This window comes from Leucoraja erinacea, chromosome 5 (assembly GCF_028641065.1).
Source record: "Leucoraja erinacea ecotype New England chromosome 5, Leri_hhj_1, whole genome shotgun sequence".
Classification (NCBI taxonomy): Eukaryota; Metazoa; Chordata; class Chondrichthyes; order Rajiformes; family Rajidae; genus Leucoraja; species Leucoraja erinaceus.
In genome coordinates, this window is record NC_073381.1 from 97,589,804 (window position 1) to 97,616,307 (window position 26,504).

Below are 26,504 nucleotides of genomic sequence, written 5' to 3' on the forward strand. Positions count from 1 at the left end.
GATATAGCTCTTAAGGCTAGCGGAATCAAGCGATATGGGGGAAAAAGCAGAAATGGGGTACTGATTTTGGATGATCAGCCATGATCATATTGAATGGCGGTGCTGGTTCGAAGGGCCGAATGGCCTACTCCTGCACCTATTGTCTGTTTCTATGAGTCGTGGAAATAAGCGAGGGTCGGGGTCTCTGTCACCGTGAGGCCGTGGCTCCATTAGCTGTACCACTGTGCATTCCACATTGGGTATCAGTGCTCTGATAGACACCTGCTTTAGCTCAATAAGCTGTCGTTATAATAATAATCTACTTTCATTTACTAATGAAGGATATTCACCTGAAACGTCGCCTATCCATGTCCACCAAACGATGGCTAACCTGCTGAGTTACTCCAGCACTGTGTTCTAAGCAAGATTCCAGCTTCTGCAGTTCCTTGTTTTAATTTACTCCTGCTGTAGTTTAGTTTAGTTTAGAGATATAGCATGGAAACAGCCCATTTAGCCCACCGAGCCGCTCCAACTAGGTGCCCCCGTACACTCGCACTATCGTACACACTAGGAACAATTTACAATTGTTACTAAAGCCAATTACGCTCATTTCTAAACATGGCCTTTCAATATAGATTAAAGGAACTGCAGATACTGGTTTACAAATAAAGTCACAAAGTGCTGGAGTAATTCAGCGGGGTCAGGCGGCATCTCTGGAGAACGTAGGTATGTGATGTTTCGGGATGAGAGCCTTCCCAAAACATCACCTGACCAGTTTCCACAGCGATGATGCCTGACCCACTGAGTTACTGCACCATTTTATGGCCTTTCAGTGCTTCATCACTGTTTCTGGTGCTGTTCATAAGAAGTCTCATGCAGTGGTGAATAGTTCATAAAGTCATAGAGTGATACAGAGTGGAACCAGGCCCTTCGGCCCAATTTGCCCACATTGGCCAACATGTCCCATCCATACCAGTCCCACCTGCCTACGATTGGCCCATATCCATCTAAACCTATCCAATCCATGTAATTGTCTAACTTGTTCTTAAACATTGCAATAGTCCCAGCCTCAACTACCTCCTCCAACAGCTCGGTCCATACACCCACCACCCTTTGTGTGAAAATGTTACCCCTCAGGTTCCTTTTAAATCTTTCCCCCATCCTAAACCTTTGTCCTCTGGTTCTTGATTCCAGAACAAAATTGTTCTTCAACAAAATGTTAATCCTCCTACATTTTGGCCACCTCCAACAGGATCCCACTAGTGGTCACATCTTCCCATCTCCTCCCCTTTCGGCTTTCTGCAGAGACCGCTCACTCCGTAACTCCCTGGTCAATTCGCCCATTCCCACACAAACCACCCCTTCCCCTGGCACTTTCCCCTGCAACTGCAGGAAATGCTACACTTGTCGCTTTTCCTCCCCCCTTGACTCCATTCAAGGACCCAAGCCAGTCTTTCCGGGGGAGGCAGAGGTTCACCTGCACCTCTTCCAACCTCATCTATTGCATCCGCTGCTCTAGGTGTCAGCTGCTCTACATCGTTGAGACCAAGCGCAGGCTTGGCGATCGCTTCGCCCAACACCTCCGCTCAGTTCGCACTAACCAACCTGATCTCCCGGTAGCCCAGCACTTCAACTCCCCCTCCCATTCCGACTCCGACCTTTCTGTCCTGGGCTTCCTCCATGGCCAGAGTGAGTCCCACCGCAAATTGGAGGAACAGCCCCTCATATTTCGCTTGGGTAGTTTACACCCCAGCGGTATGAACATTGACTTCTCCAATTTCAGGTAGTCCTTGCTTTCTCCCTCCTTCCCCTCCCATTCCCAGCTCTCCCACAGCCTACTGTCTCCACCTCTTCCTTTCTTCTTCCCATCCCCCCCCTCCCCCCCACATCAGTCTGAAGAAGGGTCTCAACCCGAAATATCACGTGTTCCTTCGCTCCATAGATGCTGCTTCACCTGCTGAGTTTCTCCAACATTTTTGTCTACATTCAACAAAATGTAATCCTTTTTGCCGACTGTTCAATGATGACTAACCTCTGCTTCAGAAGATGTTTGTTGTCTTCAATGGTCACGTTGTCTGCATGGTCCCTCCTGAAGATCTCAAAAGCCTCCTGCCGTCCAAGTGACATCTCCCCTGCTGAGAGACAGATGGAAGGCGAAACCATTCAGTGAATACATTCTTTGTAAATATCTGCACACAGATATGGCGGTGATTATAGAATATAGACGGAACATAGAACAAACGAATGAAAGAGATGCAAAAAGCAACGATGATCAAGGAGGAGCCCACAGTGGTCCATTGTTGGCTGTGGGGTAGGTGATAACGAGTAGATATAGGCAGTGAAACTCAGCAGGACAACAGTGAAACTAGTACGATGACTGGGATAGGGGGGAGGGCGCGGTGAGAGAGGCGATGCAAGGGTTACTTGAGGTTAGAGAAGTCAATGTTCATACCGCTGGGATGTAAGCTGCCCAAGCGAAATATGAGGTGCTATTCCTCCAATTTGCGCTGGGCCTCACTCTGTCAATGGAGGAGGCCCTGGACAGAAAGGTCGGTGTGGGAATGGGAAGGGGAGTTAAAAGTGTTTTGCAACCAGGAGATCATGGGTAGTCTTAGTCATATGCAGGAAAGGTTCTGGAATGTCACCTATCAGTCAATAAAGGATGCCAAGCATTTTTTTTTGGGGTGTTCAGGCAACAATCAAAACCATCAGACATATTTTAACATCCTGTGTAGGAAGGAAATGCAGATGCTGGTTTACACTGAAGATAGACACAAAACGCCAGAGTGTTTGACTAATATCAGTCTAAACCCTCGTATCCCTCGAAATCCTTCATTAACTTTCCCAAGTTTCCTAGTCTTCATGGCTTTCTCCGAATACTGAGAAAAATGCGATTCGTAGAGATGAACCAAAAAGTGGGCATGGATGTGATTAACTAATGTGTCTGTTTGTGTGCTGCATAACTCTATGACTCAATGATCTGCTGTCTGGTGAAGATCCTGCCGATTTAGTTCAGTTCAGTTTAGTTTATTGTCACGTGCACCATATTCATTTAAAACCCCCAATACCACACAATAGCACTGGTAGTTTGTTTATCATGATTTCCTGGAAAGGTAACTGCAAGGGGGGTGGATAATTGGGATGGAGTCAGTTACAAACTAGGCAAAGAGTATTTAAACATCTTTAGTCTGTTTAGCTTCGGGGAAAGAAGGTGGTCACACTCACAGTTTACTGGCACGCACAAACAAACAGGGATCCTGTCAGATGGAGGAAGACAGCGTTGCACTTTTCATTCCTTCAAAACTCTTAAAATCCATGTCCCAACAAGGGACACAAAATTCTTGAGTAACAGCGGGTCAGGCAGCATCTCTGGAGAAAAATAATTGGTGACAGTTCAGGTCGGAAACCGTCTTCAGACAGTCTGAAGAAGAGTCCTGACGCAAAACGTCACCCATCCTTTTCCTCCAGAGATGCTGCCTGACCCGCTGAATTACTCCTGCACTTTGTGTCTATCTCCGGCATAAACCTGCATCTGCAGTACCTTCTTGCAGTTTAGTTTAGTTTATTGTTACGTGTACCGATGTACAGTGAAAAGTTTTGTTGCGTGCTAACCAGGCAGCGGAAAGACAATACATGATTACAATCGAGCCTTAGATACATGATAAGGGAATAAAGCTTAGTGCAAGGTAAAGTCAGCAAAGTCCGATCAAGAATAGTCTGAGTGTCACCAATGAGGTAGATAGTAGTTCAGCACTGCTCTCTGGTTGTGGTAGGATAATTTCAACATCTGTGTTTTTAACACTGTGGAAGTTTAGGACTCCTGCGAATGTTAGGTTTAGGTTTTATCTTTGTCACATGTGCTGAGGTACAGTGAAAAGATTTGTAGTGCGTGCTATCCATACAGATCCAATAATACTGTATGTAAATACAAGGGAAACTCAAGTTCAATGTGTAGGAGATACACCAGAAAGATACAGAGTGCAGAGGTTGGACAGACTTGCATTGTTTTCTTTAGAATGCTAGAGGTTGCAGAATAGAAGTATATAAAATTATTACAGTCGAGTGTCTTTTTTCCAGGATTGAAAATCGAAGGCCAGAGGGGCTATAAGATGAGCGTTAAAGGAGATGTCTGGGGCAAGTTATTTTACAAAGATAGTATTGAGTGCCCGGAACGCGCTGAGTGGAGGCAAATATGATTGGAGTGATTAAGAGACTTTTGGATGTGGATTATGCGTGGGGAGATAAGATATGGCCTCTGCATCATGTTCGTCACAGACATTGTGAGCCAAAGGGCTTATTCCTGTGCTGTACTGTTCTATGTTCCATAAGCTTCAGCATTGTAGTGCATCAGTGCCGTGGACAAAGTCCAATGTCCGCAATGGGGTAGCGGTGAATCGGACAGTACCCTAGCTTATGGAAGGACCGTTTCGAAACCTGATAACAGAGAGGAGAAACATTGCAATTCACAGTAAAGTGGATCGCTGGGTGTTTGCCGACTGTGCTAAAATGTTAGATTCCACCTGGGAGCTGACGTGGAACACAAGCATCTTTAGAGATACAGCGCAGAAACAGGCCCTTCGGCCCACCGAGTGTGCACCGACCAGCGATCAACCCGTACATTAACACTAAATTTTTAGGCGACTGCCAGCGACTGTCATAGTCGTATCAGGTCGACGAAAAAACGGCGACTGGATCCCCCCCTTCGACATAAAATTTGAAATAGAATCATTACTTTAACAACAACAAAAAAGCAACAACCTATATCACCTGGTGACAACCTACATTAACCCGGCGACAGCCTACGTTAACCTGGCGACAACTACGACAGCACCAACGTCAGGAGAAATCAAGCTAAGTTCATTGACGTCAAACCCACTGTCGCCAACTGTCTCCGAATAATTTTCAACATGTTGAAAATTCGGCGGCGACCAGAAAGACGCTACGACTCTTTGGGCGACTGAGGAGACGACTCACGACCATACAGGCGACACCCCGGCGACCATGTGGCGACAGGCTAGTCGCCTGTAGTCCCCTAAAAAATCATTGCCTAAGTGGGACAGGCCCATAAGGCAGCAACTCTACCGCTGCGCCACCGTACCTTTCTGCAGTTACACATGGCACTGTATATCCATACATTCCAATGGGAGTTAAAGCTATGGGAGGTAAACCACGGGCTATTTACATTAACTGATTTACTTAAAAAAATGTTTGAGTACTTTCCAGTGACATTTTATTTTAAATTTTATGACTTTAACTTCCTTGATGGTATGTTCAATAGATTTTGAATATTTCTTCTCATAGATCTTCATTGATGAATTGTAGAGATTTTTTTTATGCCTTTGATAGATTTGGCTCAACCTGGTCGACATGATTAAAAATTGACAAATGTTCAGTTTAGTTGAGAGATACAGCGCGTCCTTTTAACTCCAGCAATTAAGCACGTGCAAAATTTACAGATCAATGAACTGTGTTCATGGGTGATAAGTTTTGAAAAATGGAGAAACAAAGAAGAGGAAAACCTACAGGGCCTGTCCCACGAGCATGCGACTGTATGCGGCAAGCGTGACCTAACGTGGTCGCTTGAGCCATACGGCCTCACGGGGCCGGTTCCACTTCGATCGCCGGAGCCGTATGGAGTTGTGCGGGGCTGGTCCCGACATCAGGCGGGGCTCTGAAAAACTGTCAAAAATCCCGCGCGGCAATGGCCTGTCGGCCCGCAGCCATATTGAGGCCATACGCAGCGGCTCGACACCAAACCCAGCGTCTTGACACTGTATGCAGCGTCTTGACGGCGTACGCCTAGCGCGTGCCGTTGCGTGATGACGTCACCGCCTGATGTCCAAATTCAGTCGGCCCGCCTCTTGCCCAGCTGATTGGTGAGTATGATGTCGGGACCAGCCCCGCGCAACTCCAGACGGCTCCGCGGTTGGAAGTGGGACCGGCCCCGCGAGACCGTACGCCTCAAGCCACCATGTTTGGTCGCGCTAGACGCATGTAATCGCATGCTGGTGGGCCAGGCCCTTACATCTGATGTTGCACTCTGCTTTATAAAAAAAGGTATAATTACGTCAAACACTGTGGAATAATATGCAAAAAAAAATCTGGTTTTAGAATCAAAGGTCATAGCTGGTGAAAACTTCTAACTCATTTATCCTGATGCTTTCTCATAAATAGCATTACCATAAATGGCCACAAACATTTGACCTTAAAATCAGCTACAGTAGGTTCTGGATAATTTTCCCAGCTTGGATCCGGTGCAAAATAAACAAACAATTGCAAACAGATGCAACTTGGTTCGCCTTTTGCAAAAGAAGTCAAGCTGATGACGAGCTCATTCATTAACTTGTGGCACACAGTACGTTTGTTTATCCTTCAACAATGTTGCTGGGATAATGGAGACGCAAAAGACTGGAAGCTGGGATGCTGAGGAAATATCACAATTCCGGAGGGAGACAGCGAGTCAGGCAGCACGGTCAAAAGAGAGTTCATCAGTCTGAAGAAGGGTCTCGACCCGAAACGTCACTAATTTCCTTCGCTCCATAGATGCTGCCTCAACCGCTGAGTTTCTCCAGCATTTTTGTCTACCTCCCAAATGAAACATCGTCGGTCCATTCCCTCCTCAGATGCTGCCTGACCCGCTGAGTTTCTCCTATACTTTGCTCTTCAATAGACAATAGGTGCAGGAGTAGGCCATTCGGCCCCTTGAGCCAGCACCGCCATTCAATGTGATCATGGCTGATCATCCACAATCAGTCCCCGCGTTCCTGCCTTCTTCCCATATTCCCTGACTCTGCTATCTTTAAGAGCTTAATCTACCTCTCTCATGAAAGCATCCAGAGAATTGGCCTCCATTGCCTTCTGCGGCAGAGAATTCCACAGATTCACAACCCTCTGTGTGAAAATGTTTTTCATATGGGGGCAAAGGAGCTGTTTGTGCAATTTCCATAGTCTGGTGGTGCGCGCTTTAGAGTCTTTGTCGGACAGGAGCAGGGAGAAGAAGGAATGACCGGCGTGGGACAAGTCGTTGATTGTGTGTAGAAAGGAACCACAGATGCTGGTATATGCTGAAGAGACGACAGATAGCACAATGGGCTAAGAGTTCGGCTGGCGACCGGAAGGTAGCCGGTTCAAATCCCGCTTGGAGTGCATACTGTCGTTGTGTCCTTGGGCAAGACACTTCACCCACCTTTGCCTGTAATGGAATGTTACGGCGGCAGGCGCGGGCACACCGCGACGCCCTGTGTCTCCCTTTCAAGGGAGATACTAAAAATGCATTTCGTTGTCTCTGTACTGTACACTGACAATGACAATAAATTGAATCATTTCATTTCATTTCATTTCAAGTGCTGGAGTAACTTTGAGTTCCCAGTAACTCTGGGAAGAACAATGGAGGATCCGGCGTGGAGGGACCGACATGTGGAAGAACACTTGTGGAGAACAAATGTTTTGATATGCGTCTGCTTACGATATAGGTAAAACTAGCACATATTAGAGGGAGAAAGATGGCCCCACACACACTCGTGTTGGGATCAAAAGCAGGAATGATTTATTTCCAAGTTGTAGGTCACTGACTGATTTACATAATTATATACATTCAAACAAGAGGACATGACTTCAGAATTAAGGGACAGAAGTTTAGGGGTAACATGAGGGGGAACTTCTTTACTCTGAGAGTGGTAGCGGCATGGAATGAGCTTACAGTGGAAGTGGTGGAGGCAGGTTCGTTGGTATCATTTAAAAATAAATTGGATAGGCATATGGATGAGAAGGGAATGGAGGGTTATGGTATGAGTGCAGGCAGGTGGGACTAAGGGAAAATAATTGTTCGGCACGGACTTGTAGGGCCGAGATGGCCTGTTTCCAAGCTGTAATTGTTATATGGTTATATGGTTAATATATGGTTATACGCTACTCTGAGCAAGTGCGAGAATGAGTACAGCTCATATGCATAGATTACATGGATATTGTCACAACCTTTCATTTTTTATATTTTGGGATTACATTTCCAATGAAAATGTTCCAAAACAAAGCAAACCTAAACACTTTTCATAATATTACACCGTAGTAATATGGTTTAACTTAACTGAATAAAACAACTGTTCTGTCTTACTTCACAATTTCAACCATAGCCACACTTGTGACTTGTTTCAATAACACAAAATAATGTTCACATGTTTGCTTCTCATAAGCATGTAGGTACATCACAACAAAACACCTTACTTCTTGACATACTCGCCGTATCTTGCCAGTGGTCTGAAAACTCTTCCTGCCCTAGTCTTTGTGATTGTGTTCCTTTCAGAAGTGTCTTTCTTTTCAGTGTGTACATTCTGTGCATCACTTCTCGTTTCTTCTCTTGTGCCACTTTGTTTTTGTTTAGATTTCTCTGTGTTATGAGTATCACGAGTTGCATCTTTTCCTGGCGATGCATGCTGTTTTGGTTTTTCCTGTTGTCAGCTGAGGTTGCAAAGGTGTCCCAGTCTTCTCCGCGTCTGGTGGTTTCTCTGGAGTTATGTGTGGGGGTAGTTCTGAGGTCTTCTTCAGATCCACTCGATTACGTCGGATTGGAAGTCCTGAGTCTCGACTTCGTATCATCTCTCATCCAGTCGTTTCTGAACCGTTTCTCTCTGCTATCTGGTATCTCCTAGTTTATAGTGTTTGAGTCTTACGACATCACCTTCTTCAAGGATTGGCAGATCATTGGCATGTTGGTTGTAGATCTTTGACTGTTTTCCATGCAAATCTTTCATCTTTCTCCTCTCTTCTGTGAGTATCTCAGCATCACGTGGTTTGAGGAGGTTTGATGTCGTTGGAAGTGTCGTTCTTGTTCTCCTTCCATGTAGTCTTTGTGCAGGACTACTGTTCACTCCTTGCGCAGGGATGTTGCGTAATTCCAGTATTGCCAAGTAAGATATCTGTCTTGGAGTGAGTGGTTTTCTTCAGTACTCGCTTAGTTGCCTTGACTGCCGCTTCCACCTTACCGTTAGCTTGGCTATGCCTTGGAGAAGTTGTGTAGTTGTCGAATTCCCATTTCCTGGCAAATTTGGCGAACTCCTCTGATGAGAACTGTGTCCCGTTGTCACTTTCCACAGTGCTGGGAATTCCGTATCTTGCGAAGTGGTTCTTGAGTTTCACAATGACTGTTCTGCTGGTTAGGTCATACAGTCTGTCTATTTCCTAGAAATTTGAAAGATAGTCAAGTGTGATTAAATAATGCTTTCCCTCAAGTTCGAACATATCAGTTCCAACTTTCTCCCATGGGCAATCTGGGATGTCATGGGGCATCAGTTTCGTTCTGATTCTGTTGTTTGTACATCCTGCAGGCTTCACAGTTTGAAATTAACTGCTTCACATTTCGGGCCAGAAAATGCATTCTTTAGCACGTCTGAGGGTTCCTTCTACTCCTAGGGGAGAGGTGCGGTGTGTCTCCTTCATATCTTTGTGTAGAGTGATAGGGATTACATCTCTCTCTCCTCTGAATACTAGGCCGTCTTGCACACTCATAGAAACATAGAAAAATGGTGCAGGAGTAGGCCATTTGGCCCTTCAAGCCTGCACCACCATTCAATATGATCATGGCTGATCATCCAACAGTATCCTGTACCCGTCTTCTCTCCATACCCCCTGATCCCTTTAGCCACAAGGGCCACATCTAACTCCCTCTTAAATATAGCCAATGAACTGGCCTCAACTACCTTCTGTGGCAGAGAATTCCACAGATTCACCACTCTGTGTAAAAAATGATTTTCTCAACAAGGTCCTAAAAGACATCCCCCTTATCTTTAAACTGTGACCCCTTGTTCTGGACTTCCCCAACATCGGGAATAATCTTCCTGCATCTAGCCTGTCCAACCCCTTAAGAATTTAGTAAGTTTCTATAAGATCCCCCCCTCAATCTTCTAAATTCTAGCGAGTACAAGCCGAGTCTATCCAGTCTTTCTTCAGACTGCCATCCCAGGAATCAGTCTCTGAACCTTCTCTGTACTCCCTCTATGGCACTCAACCCGTCTCTGACGTTGAAGTCTGGTTGTGCTGCCTCTGAGACTTCTGCTTTGTGATCTGGCCATCCATTTAGGATCTGTAGTGTTTCGTCTTCCCTGGTATGGATTTGGATGCATTTGACCTTGTCCTCCGATACTCAAGGACTCAACTATGTTGACATCAGTGAATCTGGTCGATCCTGTGATGTCAGGGAGGTATGGTCAGGAGAGCATATCTGCTAGATGCATATATTTTCCCTTTACCCACTTGATCTCGGCGTCATAGTGTAGCATCCTCATCATCATGCCCTGGACGTCTTGGTGCCCTATGCAGAGGCTTTTTTACGATGACATCCAATGGCTTGTGGTCACGCTCCACTCTCTGTCCGTAGCTGCACTGATGGAAGTGGTCAAGGGCAAACATTATTGCTAGTGCCTCCTTCTCAATCTGAGCATATCTCAGCTCGGTTGGTGTCAATGCTCAACTCACATAGGACCGCGGTTGTCCTTTCTGCATAAGTGTTGCACCTAGACCTGCCTTGCTTGCATCACAATGTATGGACAGCTGTTCAATTGGTGTGTAGTAGCCAGGATAGGTGCCGTTGTCAACAGCTCCTTGAGCTTTGACATTGCCATGTCATGTTCAGATGACCATTCCCACTCTGCATCCTTGTGGGTCAATCTCCTCAAAGGCTTGAATGTGTCCGACAACCTTGGCAGGAATCTTGCCAAATAGTTTACACTGCCTTGTAATCTTTGGATTTCTGTTGGATTGGTTGGGTTGGGCATCTCTAGGATAGCTTGGATCTTCTTCGGATCCGGTTTCAGGCCACGATCTCTAACTACATGTCCTAGAAATGTGATATGCGTACTTTTCACTACCGACTTCTTCCGGTTCAGCTTGATGCCTCTGTCTCTGCGTTGCTGAAGAAGATCTTGCAGCCTTGCATCGTGATTTATTTCTGCATCTTCTCTGGTGTCCCCTACTCCGAATAGGATGATGTCATCTGCAACACATTCCACTCCCTTTAATCTGTCTAGGGCTTGTTGCAGCTTCTTCTGGAAGATCTCTGCACTTACTTTCAGTGCAAATGGCAACCTCTTCCAGCGATATCTCCCAAAGGGGTTGTTTCATGGTTGTTAGGAAACTGCTCTCCTCCTATAGTTCGCAGTGGAGGTATCCTGACGTCAGATCGAATTTGGAGAAAATCTTCGCCTTGGACAGCTCAGGGAGTATGTCCTCAATGACTGGTATTTCCGAACTTTGTTGAGGGGTCTAGGATCTATGTAGAACCTCCACTCTGTGCTGTCCTTTTTCTCCGTAACGACCAGCCTGCTACACCATTCAGTTGGTTCTTCGACTTTAGTCAAGATGTCCTGCTCGACCAGCTTCATGAGACCATTTTTGACCTTCCCTTTCATGGCTACCGGTTTTCAGGGCACTGTGATGGGGTCACACCCTCTGTCTGTGTTACCAACTTGACCTTGCCTGGTAGTCTCACTGGTCTCTTGTCGTCAAAGACATCATTGTAGCTCTTGAGTAATGAGTCAGCCTCGCTAACAGCATTCAGGCTCTTGAAATTCTCGTAGTGAACCGTGATGAGTTTCATCTGTTGTGCAACTTTGCCGCTTAGGAGCAGTGTGAGCCAGCTTTCCTCTACCACTATGAAGTGAGCACGGTACTTCTTGTTGTTCATCTCGTTCCGGAGTATGACTTTTGCGCAACCTTCCGCCAGCAGGTTGGATCTGTTGTACATCTTTAAGATGATTTTCTCTCGTCGAATGTCCTCTTTGTTGGGTACAAGATGCTTGAGAATCAAATTAACACTGGCACCCGATTCATTCTGAAACTTCATGGCTGATGCACCGACCTGCATCTCAGCGAATAGACCTGAAGAGGAATTGATCCCAATGCAACTCACAGACTCTGCATCAGAAATGGACCGTGTGTCAGATGATTCTACGAACTTGTGCAGACCCCGTTTCTACATGCTCTCCTTCCTCTGCTTGCAGCAGCAGGCGAAGTGGTTTTGTCGTCTGCACCTGTTGCAGTCCCTCTCATACGCTGGGCATTTGTCCTTCCTGCCCGCGTGTGTCCTCGCACAGAACCTGCACTTGACTGATCCCTGATTCTTCCTCTGCGAAGGAAAATCAACCATCTTTTCCCTCGGTTTGAATCGTTCCACCTTGTGTATTGTCGGCTCTTCGCCGATGACCTGCATTCTTGTCGCTGTTACCTCCGAGGATCTACATATGTCCACAGTATCCTGCAGTGTCAGATTCTTCCTCTGAAGGAGTGTCTCCCTAATTGACTGGTCTGCAATACCAAGGACGATGCGATCGAATGAGGCTTTCTATCAGGTTAGCGCAGAAGTTGCATGTCTTCGCAAGCTCCTTCAGCTCTGCAACATATGATCAATGCTCTCCCCTGGTTTCTGTTCTCATTCATTGAAAATGAATTGTTCCTACGTTTAATTCATCTCTCCTCTGATGATGGTAGACATCTTGTCGATGATAACTTTCACATCCGTCTCATCTGCTACCGCTTCGAACGCCAGGGTATTGAAGATTCGCAGTCCCTCCGGTCCAACAGTATGCAGGAATACTGCTTTTTGATACTGTTTCTCCTTTGTATCCAGATCTGTTATCAATGCATAATTTTCATACATTGTTTAAACAATTTCCACTCTTCCACCCGGTTCTCTTTGAGCTTTAGATTGGGTGGTGGAGCCACGTGGAAAGGTGGACTGGTCAGCGCCATTTTGAAATATCAGCGTATCTCCTCGCTCATAATAGCTTATGTCATCTTTAAGCAGTCTCCCACAGTATGTCGTTTCAACCCTCGACCCCCACAACACTGATTTACACACTGCCACCATCTGACCTTTGTGTGCCATTCCATTCATGCATGTAGCTAGTCCGGTCGCTGATTGTTCAAACACTGATTCCTGAAAGCTTTTCAAAGCATTTTTGCTAATCACCATAGCATCCATTTGATCCACAAATGTTCACTTTCACCACTGCCACCATGTTTCGATATGTATTTGCTTATAATATAGGTAAAACTAGCACATATTAGAGGGAGAAAGATGGCTCCATACACACTCGTGTTGGGATCAAAAGCAGGAATGATTTATTTTCAAGTTAAAGGTCACTGACTGATTTACATAATTATATGCGCTCGTCCGAGCATGTGCGAGAATGTGTACAGCTCAAATGCATAGATTACATGGATATTGTCACAACAAAGGAGTAGTTGGCAGGGGATACTTTGTAACTTTGTCAGTGCCGTATGTTGTGACTATTTGCATGCTCTGGGCAATTTCACTGTGCCTTGTCAAATGTGACAATAAAGGATTCCATTCCATAGCTTAGTGGGTCAGGCAGCATCTCTGGAGAAAAAAGGATAGGTGACGTTTTGGATCGGGACCCTTCTTCAGACTAAAAGTACAGGGTAGGGATCTGGTGGCAGGGAAAGACCAGAACAAAGCAGGGCCGGCAACAGATGACCAAGGAAAGGTGGAGCCCAAAATGGCCCACTGTTGGGTGGGGAAGAGGTGATAACGAAGTCTGATTATGTTGGCTGCTTTTCTGAGGCAGCGTGAAGGGCAGTTGGTGGGAGGTCTGGTCTGTGTGATGGATTGGGCTACATCCACAACTCTCTGCAATGTCTTATCAGCTTGGGCAGAGCTGTTCCTAAACCAATCTGTGATGCAACCCGACAGTGTGGCTTCTACAGTGCATCTGTAGGCTGCAGCATAAAAGAGAATAAAAACCCATACTGACTGGCACAAATCCCTGTCCAATCTGCTGGTCGGGAGGCAACCAAATGGGAAAATTCTATACTGGCACAGCATCTGACAGCTCTGCCAACATAGCATGCTGCTACTGGCTGTCAAAGTACAGACTTCCTGTGTAATGTGTTGGGCAGATTTGATGAATTGATTGCTTAATACGATCAATTGGATCAACTGATCAGGTTGCTGGATCGTAAATTCAGGTTGACCTGATGGACCAGATTGAGTGAAGAACAAAATTCGATGGATTGATGGGTTAACCTGATGGATTTGACAGGGGTCCTGATGGCTTGACAGAGGGCATGATGGTTTGACAGGGAGCCTGATGGTTTGACGTGGGAGCCTGATGATTTGACAGGAAGGACTGATGGTTTGATAGAGGGCCTGACGGTTTGACAGGGGAGCATGATGGTTTGACAGTAGGGCCTAATCTTTTGACATGGGAACCTGATGGTTTGACAGGGGGCCTGATGTTTTGACAGGGAGCTGATGGATTGACGGGGGGTTTGATGGATTGATGGGTTGACCTGATGAATTGACGGGCTGACCTGATGAATTGTCCTAATGAATGAGTCAGGTTTATTTGTGGGTCTGATTGATGGATGGGTTTGGTAGGAAATTAGCAAGATTTGATGAATGGATTGGCGATGCATTTGTCAGGTTGACGTGTTGGACAAGTCGGGTTGATGGAAAAGAACTAAGAAGGGAGGGAACAATTGGGTTGGTTTTGATTGTATTAGATTGCAGTGGGTGATTTGATGACATTTAGCAAGGAGGCAGCTTCACACCCTTTAATCACTGATTATTGTTTGTTTTGCAATACAGCAAGGAAACAGGCCCTTTGGCCCACCGAGCCCACGCTGGCCATCAATTACCCGTTCACATTAGTTCTATGTCATCCCACTTCTATCTCATCTGCTTCCTACACACTAGGGGCAATTTACAGAGTCCCAATTAACCTACAAACCTGCACATCTTTGGAGTGTGAGAGAAAACGGGCGGCCCCGGAGAAAACCCACGTGGTCATACGGAGAAGGTGCAAACTCCACACAGACAGCACCCAATGTCAGGAACAAATTTGTGTCTCTGCCGCTGTGAGGCGGAAGCTCGACTAGCTGTGCGACTGTGCTAACTATCTGGCCCAGGCACATTTAATTCTTCTCCCCCCTCCATCCCCTCCAAAGTAGTGAGCGTGAATGCAGGGACTTTGGATTCAAGAGCGAGTAGGCACAAGGAACTGCACATTCTAGCTTACAAAAAAAGAGTAACTCAGTGGGTCAGGCAGCATCTCCGGGGAACATGGTTTCAAAGCGTACTGTAATAACAAGGAACTGCAGGTACATGTTTATAGCAAAGAAAAGCACAAAATGCTAGAGTAGCTCAGAGAGTCAGGCAGCATCTCTGGAAAACATGGATAGGTGATGTTTCAGGCCGGGGATCTTCTTCCGACGGGATTCAAATTCAGAATTGATTCAAAGCTGAATTTAATAACAAAGAACTGCAGATGCTGGTCTAAATGAAAGAAAGTCACAAAATGCTGGAGTAACATGCAGTGCTCGGCACGGTGGCTCAGCTATAGATTTGCTGCCTCACAGCGCCAGAGACTTGGGTTTGATCTGACTATGGGTGCTGTCCATACAGCGCTTGTACGCTCTCCCCATGACTTACGTGGGTTTTCTCCGGGTGCTCCAGTTTCCTCCCGTACTCCAAAGACGTACAGGTTTTTCGGCTAATGGCTTCGGTAAAATTGCAAATTGCCCCCAGTGTGTGTAGGATAGTGCTTGTGTACGGGATGATCGCTGGTCGGCGCGGACTCGGTGGGCCGAAGGGCCTGTTTCTGTGCTGTACCTCTGTAACTAAACCTAAACTTAGAGGGTCAGGCAGCATCTGTGGAGAACATGGATAGCTGACGTATCTGGTCGGGACACTTCTTCAGACTGGATTCAAATTCAGAATGAATTCAAAGCATGCAGGCAAGGCAAGAGAGCTAAACGTGCATGTAATTTCATGACATGGAAACCTGACCACTGCTTCGGTTGTGTCCAAGAAAATAATGAGGAAACAGCAAGGTTTATGTCGATGAATTAACACATTATTATCAGCCCGTCCCCCGAGGATTAAATAAAAACTCTAAGACTCAGTCGGTATTGTACCTGATTGAACCACACAATACTATTCAGTCAGGCTACTTCACTCCCCACATACAATGCATAAGCAGGCTGAATATTGCCCTTGTTCCACCTGGGAGGTGGGTTAGAATGGCACACAGAGGCCTCTCACAGCAATCCCTTTAAAGTTGACTCAATACGTCTTTTTATTTAAACGAGCATAATGCTCTTTGAAACTTGCTGCTGGGAATGGAAGGTTTTCCGTTCTTTTATTGCATGGTGGAGGTGGGGTGGAGAGGAGAGGGTCTCGCTGTCATGACTAAGATTTGCCGGCCAACATTAATCGGCCTTGACAAGGTGGTGACGAGCAATCCCGCAGTGCCGTTGACTCTGGAGATCCAGAACTCGGTTTGAGTTGTAAGGAAGGATGAGTGGAGATGCAAGGAACTGCACACGTCAGAGCCTGATCATGGCGTAAAGTGCTGGAGGGAACGCAGTGGCTTCATTGACTCGAAGAGCGTTTGACGGTGCTGGGCCGGTACTCGCTGGAGTTTGGAAGGATGATGGGGGGGACCTCATTGAAACTTACCAAATAGTGAAAGGCCTAGATAGAGTGGATGTGGAGAGGATGTTTCCACTAGTGGGAGAATCTAGGTCCAGAGGGTGTACCTTTAGAAAGAAGATAAGGATGAATTTCTTCAGTCAGAGGGTGGTGAATCTGTGGAATTCATTGCTACAGACGGCTGTGGAGGGCGTCAATGGATATCTTTCAGGTGCAAATGGCAGATTCTTGATTAGTATAGGTGACGGGGTGATGGGGAGAATGTAAGAGAATGGGATTGAGAGTAAAAGAAAGATCAGTCACGATTGAATGGCGGAGCAGACATGACCTTGTACCATCAATGCCTTTGTACCATCAATGTCCTTGCACCAATATTGCCGTACTATCAATGTCCTTGTAAAATCAATGCCCTTGTATCACGGATGCCCTTGAACCACGAATGCCCTTGAACCACGAATGCCCTTGTACCATTAATGCTGTACTCTCAATGCCCTTCTTCTATCTTCAAGTCAAGTCAAGTCAAGTCAAGTCAAGTTTATTTGTCACATACACAAACGAGATGTGCAGTGAAATGAAAGTGGCAATGCTCCCGGACTTTGTACAAAAGACAAACAACAAAACAACCAAACAAATTATAAACACAATCATAACACACATATTCTTTTACATAATAAATAATAGAAGGAAAAACGTTCTGTAGAGTTAGTCCCTGGTGAGAAAGGCGTTTACAGTCCGAATTGCCTCTGGGAAGAAACTCCTTCTCAACCTCTCCGTTCTCACTGCATGGCAACGGAGGCGTTTGCCTGACCGTAGCGGCTGGAACAGTCCGTTGCAGGGGTGGAAGAGGTCTCCCATGATTTTGTTTGCTCTGGAGTTGCATCTCCTGTTGTATAGTTCCTGCAGGGGGGTGAGTGAAGTTCCCATAGTGCGTTCGGCCGAACGCACTACTCTCTGCATAGCCTTCTTGTCCTTGGCAGAGCAATTCCCGAACCAGATGGTAATGTTCCCGGACAAGATGCTTTCCACCGCCGCTGCGTAGAAGCACTGTAGGATCCTCGGAGACACTCTGAATTTCCTCAATTGCCTGAGGTGGTAAAGGCGCTGCCTTGCCTTACTCACGAGTGCTGAGGCGTGTGATGACCATGTCATATCCTCAGAGATGTGGACTCCCAGATATTTAAAACAGTTCACCCTATCCACAGGATCCCCATTTATACTCAATGGAGTGTACGTCCTTCGGATGATGTGCCCTCCTAAAGTCCATGATCAGCTCCTTTGTTTTTTTGATGTTCAAGAGGAGGCTGTTCTCCTGGCACCAGAGTGCTAGATCAGCCACCTCCTCCCGGTAGGCCTTCTCATCATTGTCTGAGATCAGGCCCACCACCACAGTGTCATCAGCAAACTTAATTATTGAGTTGGAGCTGAACCTAGCCACACAGTCATGTGTGTACAGGGAGTACAATAGGGGGCTGAGGACGCAACCCTGGGGCGATCCTGTGCTCAGGGTGAGGGACTTCGATGTATTGCCTCCCATCTTGACTACCTGGGGCCTGGCGGTGAGAAAGTCCAGGACCCAGGCACACAGGGAGGTGTTGAGCCCCAATTCCAGTAGCTTCCCGGCCAATGCTCTTTTACCATCAATCCCCTTGTACCATCAGTGTCCTTGTACCATCAATGTCCTTGTACCATCAGTGTCCTTGTACCATCAATGCCCTTGTACCATCAATGCCCTTGTACCATCAATGCCCTTGTACCATCAATGACCTTGTATCATCAATGTTTTGGTATCATCAATGTTCTGGTATCATCAATGTTCTGGTATCATCAATGTTCTTGTATCATCAATGCTCTTGTATCATCAATGCTCTTGTATCATCAATACCCTGTACCATCAATGCTCTTGCACCAGCAATGCCCTTGACACATTATTGCCCTGTATCATCAATGCCCTTATACAGTGTCCTTGTACCATCAGTGTCCTTGTACCATCAATGCACTTGGACTATCACTGCCTTTTGACATCAAAGCCCTTGTACCATCTATCCCCTGTAGCATGTATGCTCTTGTATCATCAATGCCCTTCTATCACCACGTCCCTTGTGCCATCAATGCCCTTGTACCATCTATGCTCTTTTATCATAAATGCACTTGTACAACCAATGCCTTGTACCATCAGTGCCCTTTTGCCATCAATGCTTTTGCACCATCTATGTCCTTGAATAATCAATGCACGTACTATCATTGCCTTGTACCACCAATGCACTTGTACCATCAATACACTTGTATCATCAATGCCCTTCTACCATCAACCCTCTTGTACCATCACTTGTATCTTCAATGCCATTGTATGAATGACCTTGTACCATCAATGCACTTATATAATCAATACACTTGTAATATCACTGCCTTGTACTATCAATGCCCTTGTATCATCAGTGCCCAAGTATCATCAATTCCCTTGTACCATCAATGCACTTGTATAAGCAATGCGCTTTTACAATAAATGGCCAAGTACCATCAATCCCCTAGTACCATCAATGCCCTTGTACCATCAGTTCATTTGTATAATGAATGTCCTTGTACCATCAATGTCCTTGTACTATCAATCTTTCAGGCAATGAAAGATATGCCAGAGGAGATAGTTGAGGCAGGTATAGTTACAACATTTAAAATATATTTAGACAGGTACGTGGATGGGGAAGATTTAGACGGATATGGGTGATAAGATGAGACGACCTTGGATGGGACATCTTTGTCGGCATAGACGAGTTGCGCTAAAGTGCCTGTTTCCGTGCTGTATGACTCCGTAACTCAGAAAAGGCACGGTGGTGCAGCAGTAGAGTTGCCGCCTCACAGCGCCAGAGACCCGGGTTCCATCCCGACTACGGGTGCTTGTATGTTCTCCCCGTGACCTGCGTGTGTTTTCTCTGGGTGCTCCGGTTTCCTTCCACACTCCAAAGACATGCAGGCTTGCAGATTAATTGGCTTCAGTAAAATTGTAAATTGCCCCTGGTGTGTGTGTGTGTAGGATATTGTCGATGTGCGGGAATCGCTGGTCGGTGCGGACCCGGTGGGCCGAAGGGCCTGTTTCCGCACTGTATCTCTAAACTGAACTAAACTAAACCAGACTCAGAAAACAAAAGCATACTCAAGCTTTTTTGAAAGGTAAATGGAATTGGATGCCTTTCGACGGTCTCCCAGGACTCGGGGGAAGGGGCTGGTGGGCTACGGGCTCTAATAATGATGTTGATGAAAGAAGCCAGGCTGCCTCTTTGGGCTATTTCAAGCAGGATCCTTTTCTTCAGTGTTGAACCTAAGCATGGCGATGAAAACGTCTGGGGAGCCGATTTGTAGAAGCTAGTCCGTTCAACGGTGTGATTTAAAGTGTGCAGTTAAACTGGAAATATGAGCAAAGCATGCAGCTATTTCTTCCGATATTAAATCAGCTCCCTCACACCGCCAGGGCCCAGTTCCTTCTCACTGCAGGGTCCCCTGATATTATAAACTATGACAGATTATCCAAAGGAAACTTAATGGAAACTGACCGAGTCAGGCCTTTTGCCAGCATGCTGCTAAACCCTCTCCGGAGAGAGATATAATAAACCCTCATTGTCAAAGAACACAGCAATGAGTGGGCTGATCATGTACAGGAGTTCCTGAGCTCTGTCTAGGTAGCTGTTCAAGGCCAATATGTCAAAGACGAGAAGGTTTCGCTTTCAGGCGAGTGGGGTAAAGTTTAAAGGAGATGTGCGGGGCAAGCTTTCTTAAACAAAGGTCCATAATGCACTACCTGGGCTAGACAGTGGAGGCAGATATAACTGTGGGATTTGAGAGGCTTTTGGATAGGCGCATGCAGGGAATGGAGGGCTAGGGATCATATGCAGGCAGAGGAGATTAGTTAATCTTTGCAACAATGTTTGGTGCAGACATAGTAGGCCAAAGGGCTTGTTCCACTGTTGTCTGTTCTACATTTACTTCAGTTTGATTTTGAGATACAGCGCGGAAACAGGCCCTTCGGCCCACCGAGTCTGCGCTGACAGCGATACCTGTGCACTAGCATTATCCTACACACACTAGGGACAATTTTACAATCTTTACCGAAGCCAATTAACCTGCAGTACAAACCTATATGTCTTTTGAGTGTGGAAGGAAACCGGAGCACCCGGAGAAAACCCACGAGGTCACAGAGAGAAAGTATAAACTCCATACAGACAGCACCCGTAGCCAGGATCAAACCTGGGTCTCTAGTGCTGTGAGGCAGCAACTCTACCGCTGCACCACTGTGTTCTATATATTTTTCAATTCCATTTTTGTTTTGTTATGCCTGTCTATGATTTTAAAAGCATTGCTGTGTTTCAGTTTATTTATTGATATTTGTTTTGTCATTGAACCAAGCACGAATTATGCAAAAATAAGAGGGAATAAAGAGATTGGAGGCACAAAAGACTGTTGGAATCTTGAGCAAAAAAAGACGTAACTGCTGGAGGAATTCAGTGGATAAGGTAGTATCCATGGAAGGAATTGGACAGATGATGTTTCAGGTTGGGACCCTACCTCAGACCAGTGAAGTGCACTGGACCAAGTGAATTTGAAGGCAGGGCTCCAGAGCCCCGGCTACAGGGGGTAAATTCGACCCGCCGATCGACACAGAAATCCCGATGAAGTCGAGATCGGCCGCCTCACCCGACAGTGTGCTGGATACTCGACTGCAAAACCTGAGGTAGTGGGGGACTGCGTTAGTGCTCTTGGGCAGTCACGGTGGCACAAAGTTGCTGCCTTACAGCGCCGGAGATCCGGGTTCAATCCCGACTGCGGGTGATGTCTGTACGGAGTTTGTACGTTCTCCCCGTGACCCCATGGTTTTCCTCCGAGGTCTTCGCTTTCCTCCCACACTCCAAAGACGTGCAGCTTTGTAAGTTATTTTGCTTGGTATACGTGTAAATTGTTCCTAGTGTGTGTAGGATAGTGTTAATGCGCGGGGATCGTTGGTCGGTGACTCAGTGGGTGGATGGGCCTGTTTCCGCGCTGTAACAAACTAACTACGTACTGAACTATTCTAAACTAACAACGTACGTGCCACAGTTTCGGGTAGAATTTCAAGTGCGCTCTTGTAATTTTGTTCGCAGTAAAGGAGATGCCGGAACACCAGTTGCTGGAAAAAGTTGTGGACCTGTACCATTGTACCTCTGATTCCAGCACTCAGCTTTTCACACAGCAAAATAGCTATTGTAATCAATCCTTAAACAAATCAGCAGGATTTACATAATGATTGGGACAAAGACCCATAATTTATTTATTTGCCTCTCTACTCCACAATTTGAGATTTGTAATAGAAAGATATCACATGTGGTTAAAATGCACATTGTCAGATTTAAATAAAGGCCATATTTATACATTTTGGTTTCACCATGTAGAAATTACTTACTTATGTGTTTATACATAGTTCTCCCATTTCAGGGCACCATAATGTTTGGGACACAGCAATGTCATGTAAATGAAAGTAGTCATGTTTAGTATTTTGTTGTATATCCTTTGCATGCAATGACTGCTTGAAGTCTGCGATTCATGGACATCACCAGTTGCTGGGTGTCTTCTCTGGTGATGCTCTGCCAGGCCTGTATTGCAGCCATCTTTAGCTTATGCTTGTTTTGGGGGCTAGTCCTCTTCAGTTTTCTCTTCAGCATATAACCATATAACCATATAACAATTACAGCACGGAAACAGGCCATCTCGGCCCTACAAGTCTGTGCCGAACAACTTGTTTCCCTTAGTCCCACCTGCCTGCACTCATACCATAACCCTCCATTCCCTTCTCATCCATATGCCTATCCAATTTATTTTTAAATGATACCAACGAACCTGCCTCCACCAATTCCACTGGAAGCTCATTCCACACCGCTACCACTCTCTGAGTAAAAAAGTTCCCCCTCATGTTACCCCTAAACTTCTGTCCCTTAATTCTGAAGTCATGTCCTCTTGTTTGAATCTTCCCTATTCTCAAAGGAAAAAGCTTGTCCACATCAACTCTGTCTATCCCTCACATCATTTTAAAGACCTCCATTTTGTCCCCCCTTAACCTTCTGCGCTCCAGAGAATAAAGACCTAACTTATTCAACCTATCTCTGTAACTTAGTTGTTGAAACCCAGGCAACATTCTAGTGAATCTCCTCTGTACTCTCTCTATTTTGTTGACTTCTTTCCTATAATTGGGCGACCAAAATTGTACACCATACTCCAGATTTGGTCTCACCAATGCCTTGTACAATTTTAACATTACATCCCAGCTTCTATACTCAACTATATAAAAGGCATGAATTGGGTTCAGATAGGGTGATTTACTTGGCCACTCATGAATTGACCATTTTTTAGCTTTGAAAAACTCCTTTGTTGCTTTAGAAGTATGTTTGGGATCATTGTCTAGCTGTGGAATGAACCGCCGGCCATTTTGAGGCATTTGTTTGAACCTGAGCAGATCGGATGTGTCTATACACTACAGAATTCATTATGCTACTACCATCAGCAGTTGTATTATCAATGAAGATAAGTGAGCCAGTACCTTCAGCAGACATAACACCCCCACCATAGTGTTTCACAGGTAAGGTGGTATGCTTTGGATCTTGGGCAGTTCCTTCTCTCCTCCATACTTTGCTCTTGCCATCACTTTGATATGTTAATCTTCATCTCATCTGTACACAATACCTTTTTCCAGAACTGTGGTTGCTCTTTTAAGTACTTCTTGGCAAACTGTAACGCGACATCCGATTTTTGCGGCTAACCAGTGGTTTGCATCTTGCAGCGTAGCCTGTATTTCTGTTCATGAAGTCTTCTGCGGACAGTGGTCATTGACAAATCCACACCGGACTCTTGAGGAGTGTTTCTGACTTGTTGGAAAGGTATTTGGGGATTTTTCTTCATTATACAGATAATTCTTCTGTCATCAGCTGTGGAGGTCTTCCTTGGCCTGCCAGTCCCTTTGTGATTATTAAACTCACCTTTCTTCTTAATGATGTTCCAAACAGTTGATTTTGTTAAGTCTAGGGTTTGCTTGATGTCTCTAACAGTTTTATTCTTGTTTCTCTTTCTCATAATGGCTTCTTTGCATTTCATTGGCACAATTTTGGTCCTCATGTTGATAAATAGCAATAAAAGTGATGGAAAGACTGGAGGAAAGACTAGGTGCTGAGAGCTCTCTTATACCTGCATTAAGGAGGCAATTAAACACACCTGAGCAATTACAAACACCTGTGAAGCCATGTGTCCCAAACATGAAATTGGGGGACTATGTATAAACACAGCTGTAATTTCTACATGGTGAAACCAAAACGTATAAAATTGGCCTTTAATAAAATCTGACAATGTGCACTTTAACCACGTGATTTTTTTTCTATTGTGGAGTACAGAGGCAAATAAATAAATGATGAGTCTTTGTCAAAAACATTATGGAGGGCACCCTATGATGTGCCATCTGATAGCATGTCACATTTGTGAATGTGCTTTTGTGTACCTCAGTCATTTCAGCAGGTAGAGTGCAGTGGTGGTCAGAGAGCAGAGGGTGCGAATGGATATAAGAGAGAATCTTTTTTAAATAGGATGCCAAGAAAGCACACCAACGTCCCTACTTTTTCATGAGGCTTAGGACTTCGGCATGTCCCCAACAACTCTCACCAATTTTTACAGATGCGCCGTAGAAAGCATTTTATCGGGATGCTTCACAGCATTATTTGGGATCAGCTCCATCTAAGACCGCAAGAAATTGCAGAGCATTGTAGACGCAGCCCAGACCATCACACAAACCAACCTCCTTCCAGTGACTCCATCTACACGTCACGCTGCCTCGGCAAGGGCAGCAGCATAATCAAGGACCAGTCTCACCCCGGTCACTCCCTCGTCTCCCCTCTCCCATCAGGCAAGAGGTACAGAAGTGTGAAAACGCACACCTCCAGATTCAGGGACAGTTTCTTCCCAGCTGTTATCAGGCAACTGAACCATCCTATCACCAACTAGAGAACGGTCCTGAGCTACTATCAACCTTGCTGGAGACCCTTGGACTATCATTAATCAGACTTTACTGGACTTTATCTTGCACTAAACTTTATTCCCATTATCATGTATCTGTACACTGTAGGCGGTTCGATTGTAATTATGTATAGTCTTTCTGCTGACTGGATAGCACACAAAAGATTTTCACTGTGCTTCGGTACGTGTGACAATAAACTAAACAAAACGTCTGAAGAAGGGTTTCGGCCCGAAACGTTGCCTATTTCCTTCGTTCCATAGATGCTGCCTCACCCGCTGAGTTTCTCCAGCATTTTTGTTTACCTCCAAAGATGATCATGTAATTTAACTAGGGTTAACGTTTATTTTTCTGGACGGTCATTCTTTTTTAACAAGCGAGCTCCAATTTTCCTTCGCTAAAGTCAAGTTCAGAGATACATCACGGAAACCGGCCCTTCAGCCCACGCCAAACAGCGACCCCCATACACTAGCACTTTCCTACACACACTGAACGCAATTTGTAATTTTACGGTCTTTGGAGTGTGGGAAGAATCCAGAGATCCCGGAGAAAACCCACACAGGTAACGGGAAGAACGTATAAACCTCCGTACAGAAAGCACCCGTGGTCAGGATCGAACCCGGGACTCTACCTCTGCGCCCAAAGGGTGGGACATCTGCTGACACAGATTTGATGGGAATGGAGTTACATTATCTGAGTGCCCTTATTGTCCGGTGATTCAATTTTTAGTTATGGTAAGTCTGATCCAGTACTCAGCTCGTTGGAATGTCAGAATGTGCAATCCACATAAAATGCATGATCTTACCAGACAAGGCACTTTGTTCTGTTCGTATTAAATGCTCTTGGTGTGGTTTCTACATGTGTGCTCAAAAGATAATCTGTAGTATTGCCCAGTGTGTTTGCAATTTCCTGATCTCGATGGGAGTGGGTTGTCAACAATTCTATTTTTGGAGTCAGAAATCCTGGTTATGCAAGTGCTGTTCGTCACTTAGTCTGCGTCCCATCCAAGGCCAAGAATTGCAATTGGGGTGAATTAAAGCCAGCGAGTTTATGGTACGAGTCCTTTCAAATGCCAAAATGGTCAGACATCCTGTGCCAGATCTGCTTGGTCATTGTTCACAATGCTACAGTGCTAACTCGTGAATAGAGCTTTGTCCATGTTATGCCCTTCATCGAGCTAGGATTACATGTAACACAAGAGTTTGCCCAGACTGCTAAAACGAATGCTCGTTGACTTTCTGCCAACATCTATCAATATCACGATGTGTGGGAAAGACCTATTCAGCTGCGGTGAAGTTGAGGGATACACATTATTTGGAAGAGAGCTATTTATAACAGGCGCCTTCAGATGCACAAAATATAGGCATGAATAGTTGGGATGAAATCAGGTTTTCATTCAAACAAGGATTGTGTTTAAAACACGGGATGGTGGCGCAGTCGAGCTGCTCCCTCACAGCGCCAGAGACCCGGGTTTAATCCTGACCTTCGGGGTGCTGCCTGTACGGAGTTTGCACGTTCTCACCAATTTCCTCTCGGTGCACCGGTTTCCTCCCACATCCCAAAGACATGCGCGTTGGTAGGTTAATTGTCCCTAAGGTGCAGGAGGTGGATGAGAAAGTGGGATAACGTATAACTATTGTGAACTGGTGATCAATGGTCGGCGTGGACTCGGTGGGCCAAAGGGTCTGTTTCCGTTCTGTATCCCGAAACTAAACATTTTTATTTTGTGGAATGTGACTATCATTGGTTATGGTTAGTATTTAACATTTCTCAACTAACATAGGTAACTCTTTCTTCTCCCCAGCTAATCTCTGCTGTGGGGTTCCACAAGGTTCCATCCTTGGCCCCATTCTCTTCTCCCTGTATATGCTCCCCTTAGGCCAAGTCATTCAAAGGCACGGCATTTCCTTCCATTGCTACGCAGACGATACCCAACTCTATCTCCCCCTGAAGCCCAAAAACCAATCAAATCTGTTTAACCTTACCCACTGCCTCGAGGATATAAACTGCTGGATGGCCCAGAACTTCCTCCAACTAAATGAGAGTAAGTCTGAGATCATCCTTCTC

At 45.5% G+C, this 26,504-nt stretch overlaps 1 protein-coding gene across 2 annotated transcripts in view; it reads right to left on the reverse strand.

Annotated features, from left to right (window-relative positions):
• Nucleotides 1–26,504, reverse strand: part of LOC129697628 (kinesin-like protein KIF6) — a 453,653-nt gene that overhangs the window by 150,272 nt on the left and 276,877 nt on the right. The window contains exon 11 of one of the 2 annotated variants that reach the window (XM_055636340.1): nucleotides 2,012–2,111. In XM_055636340.1, the coding sequence (XP_055492315.1) occupies nucleotides 2,012–2,111 (100 nt within the window). Of the gene's footprint in view, nucleotides 1–2,011; nucleotides 2,115–26,504 lie in introns of both variants that reach the window. The other variant, XM_055636341.1, reaches the window with a different exon arrangement.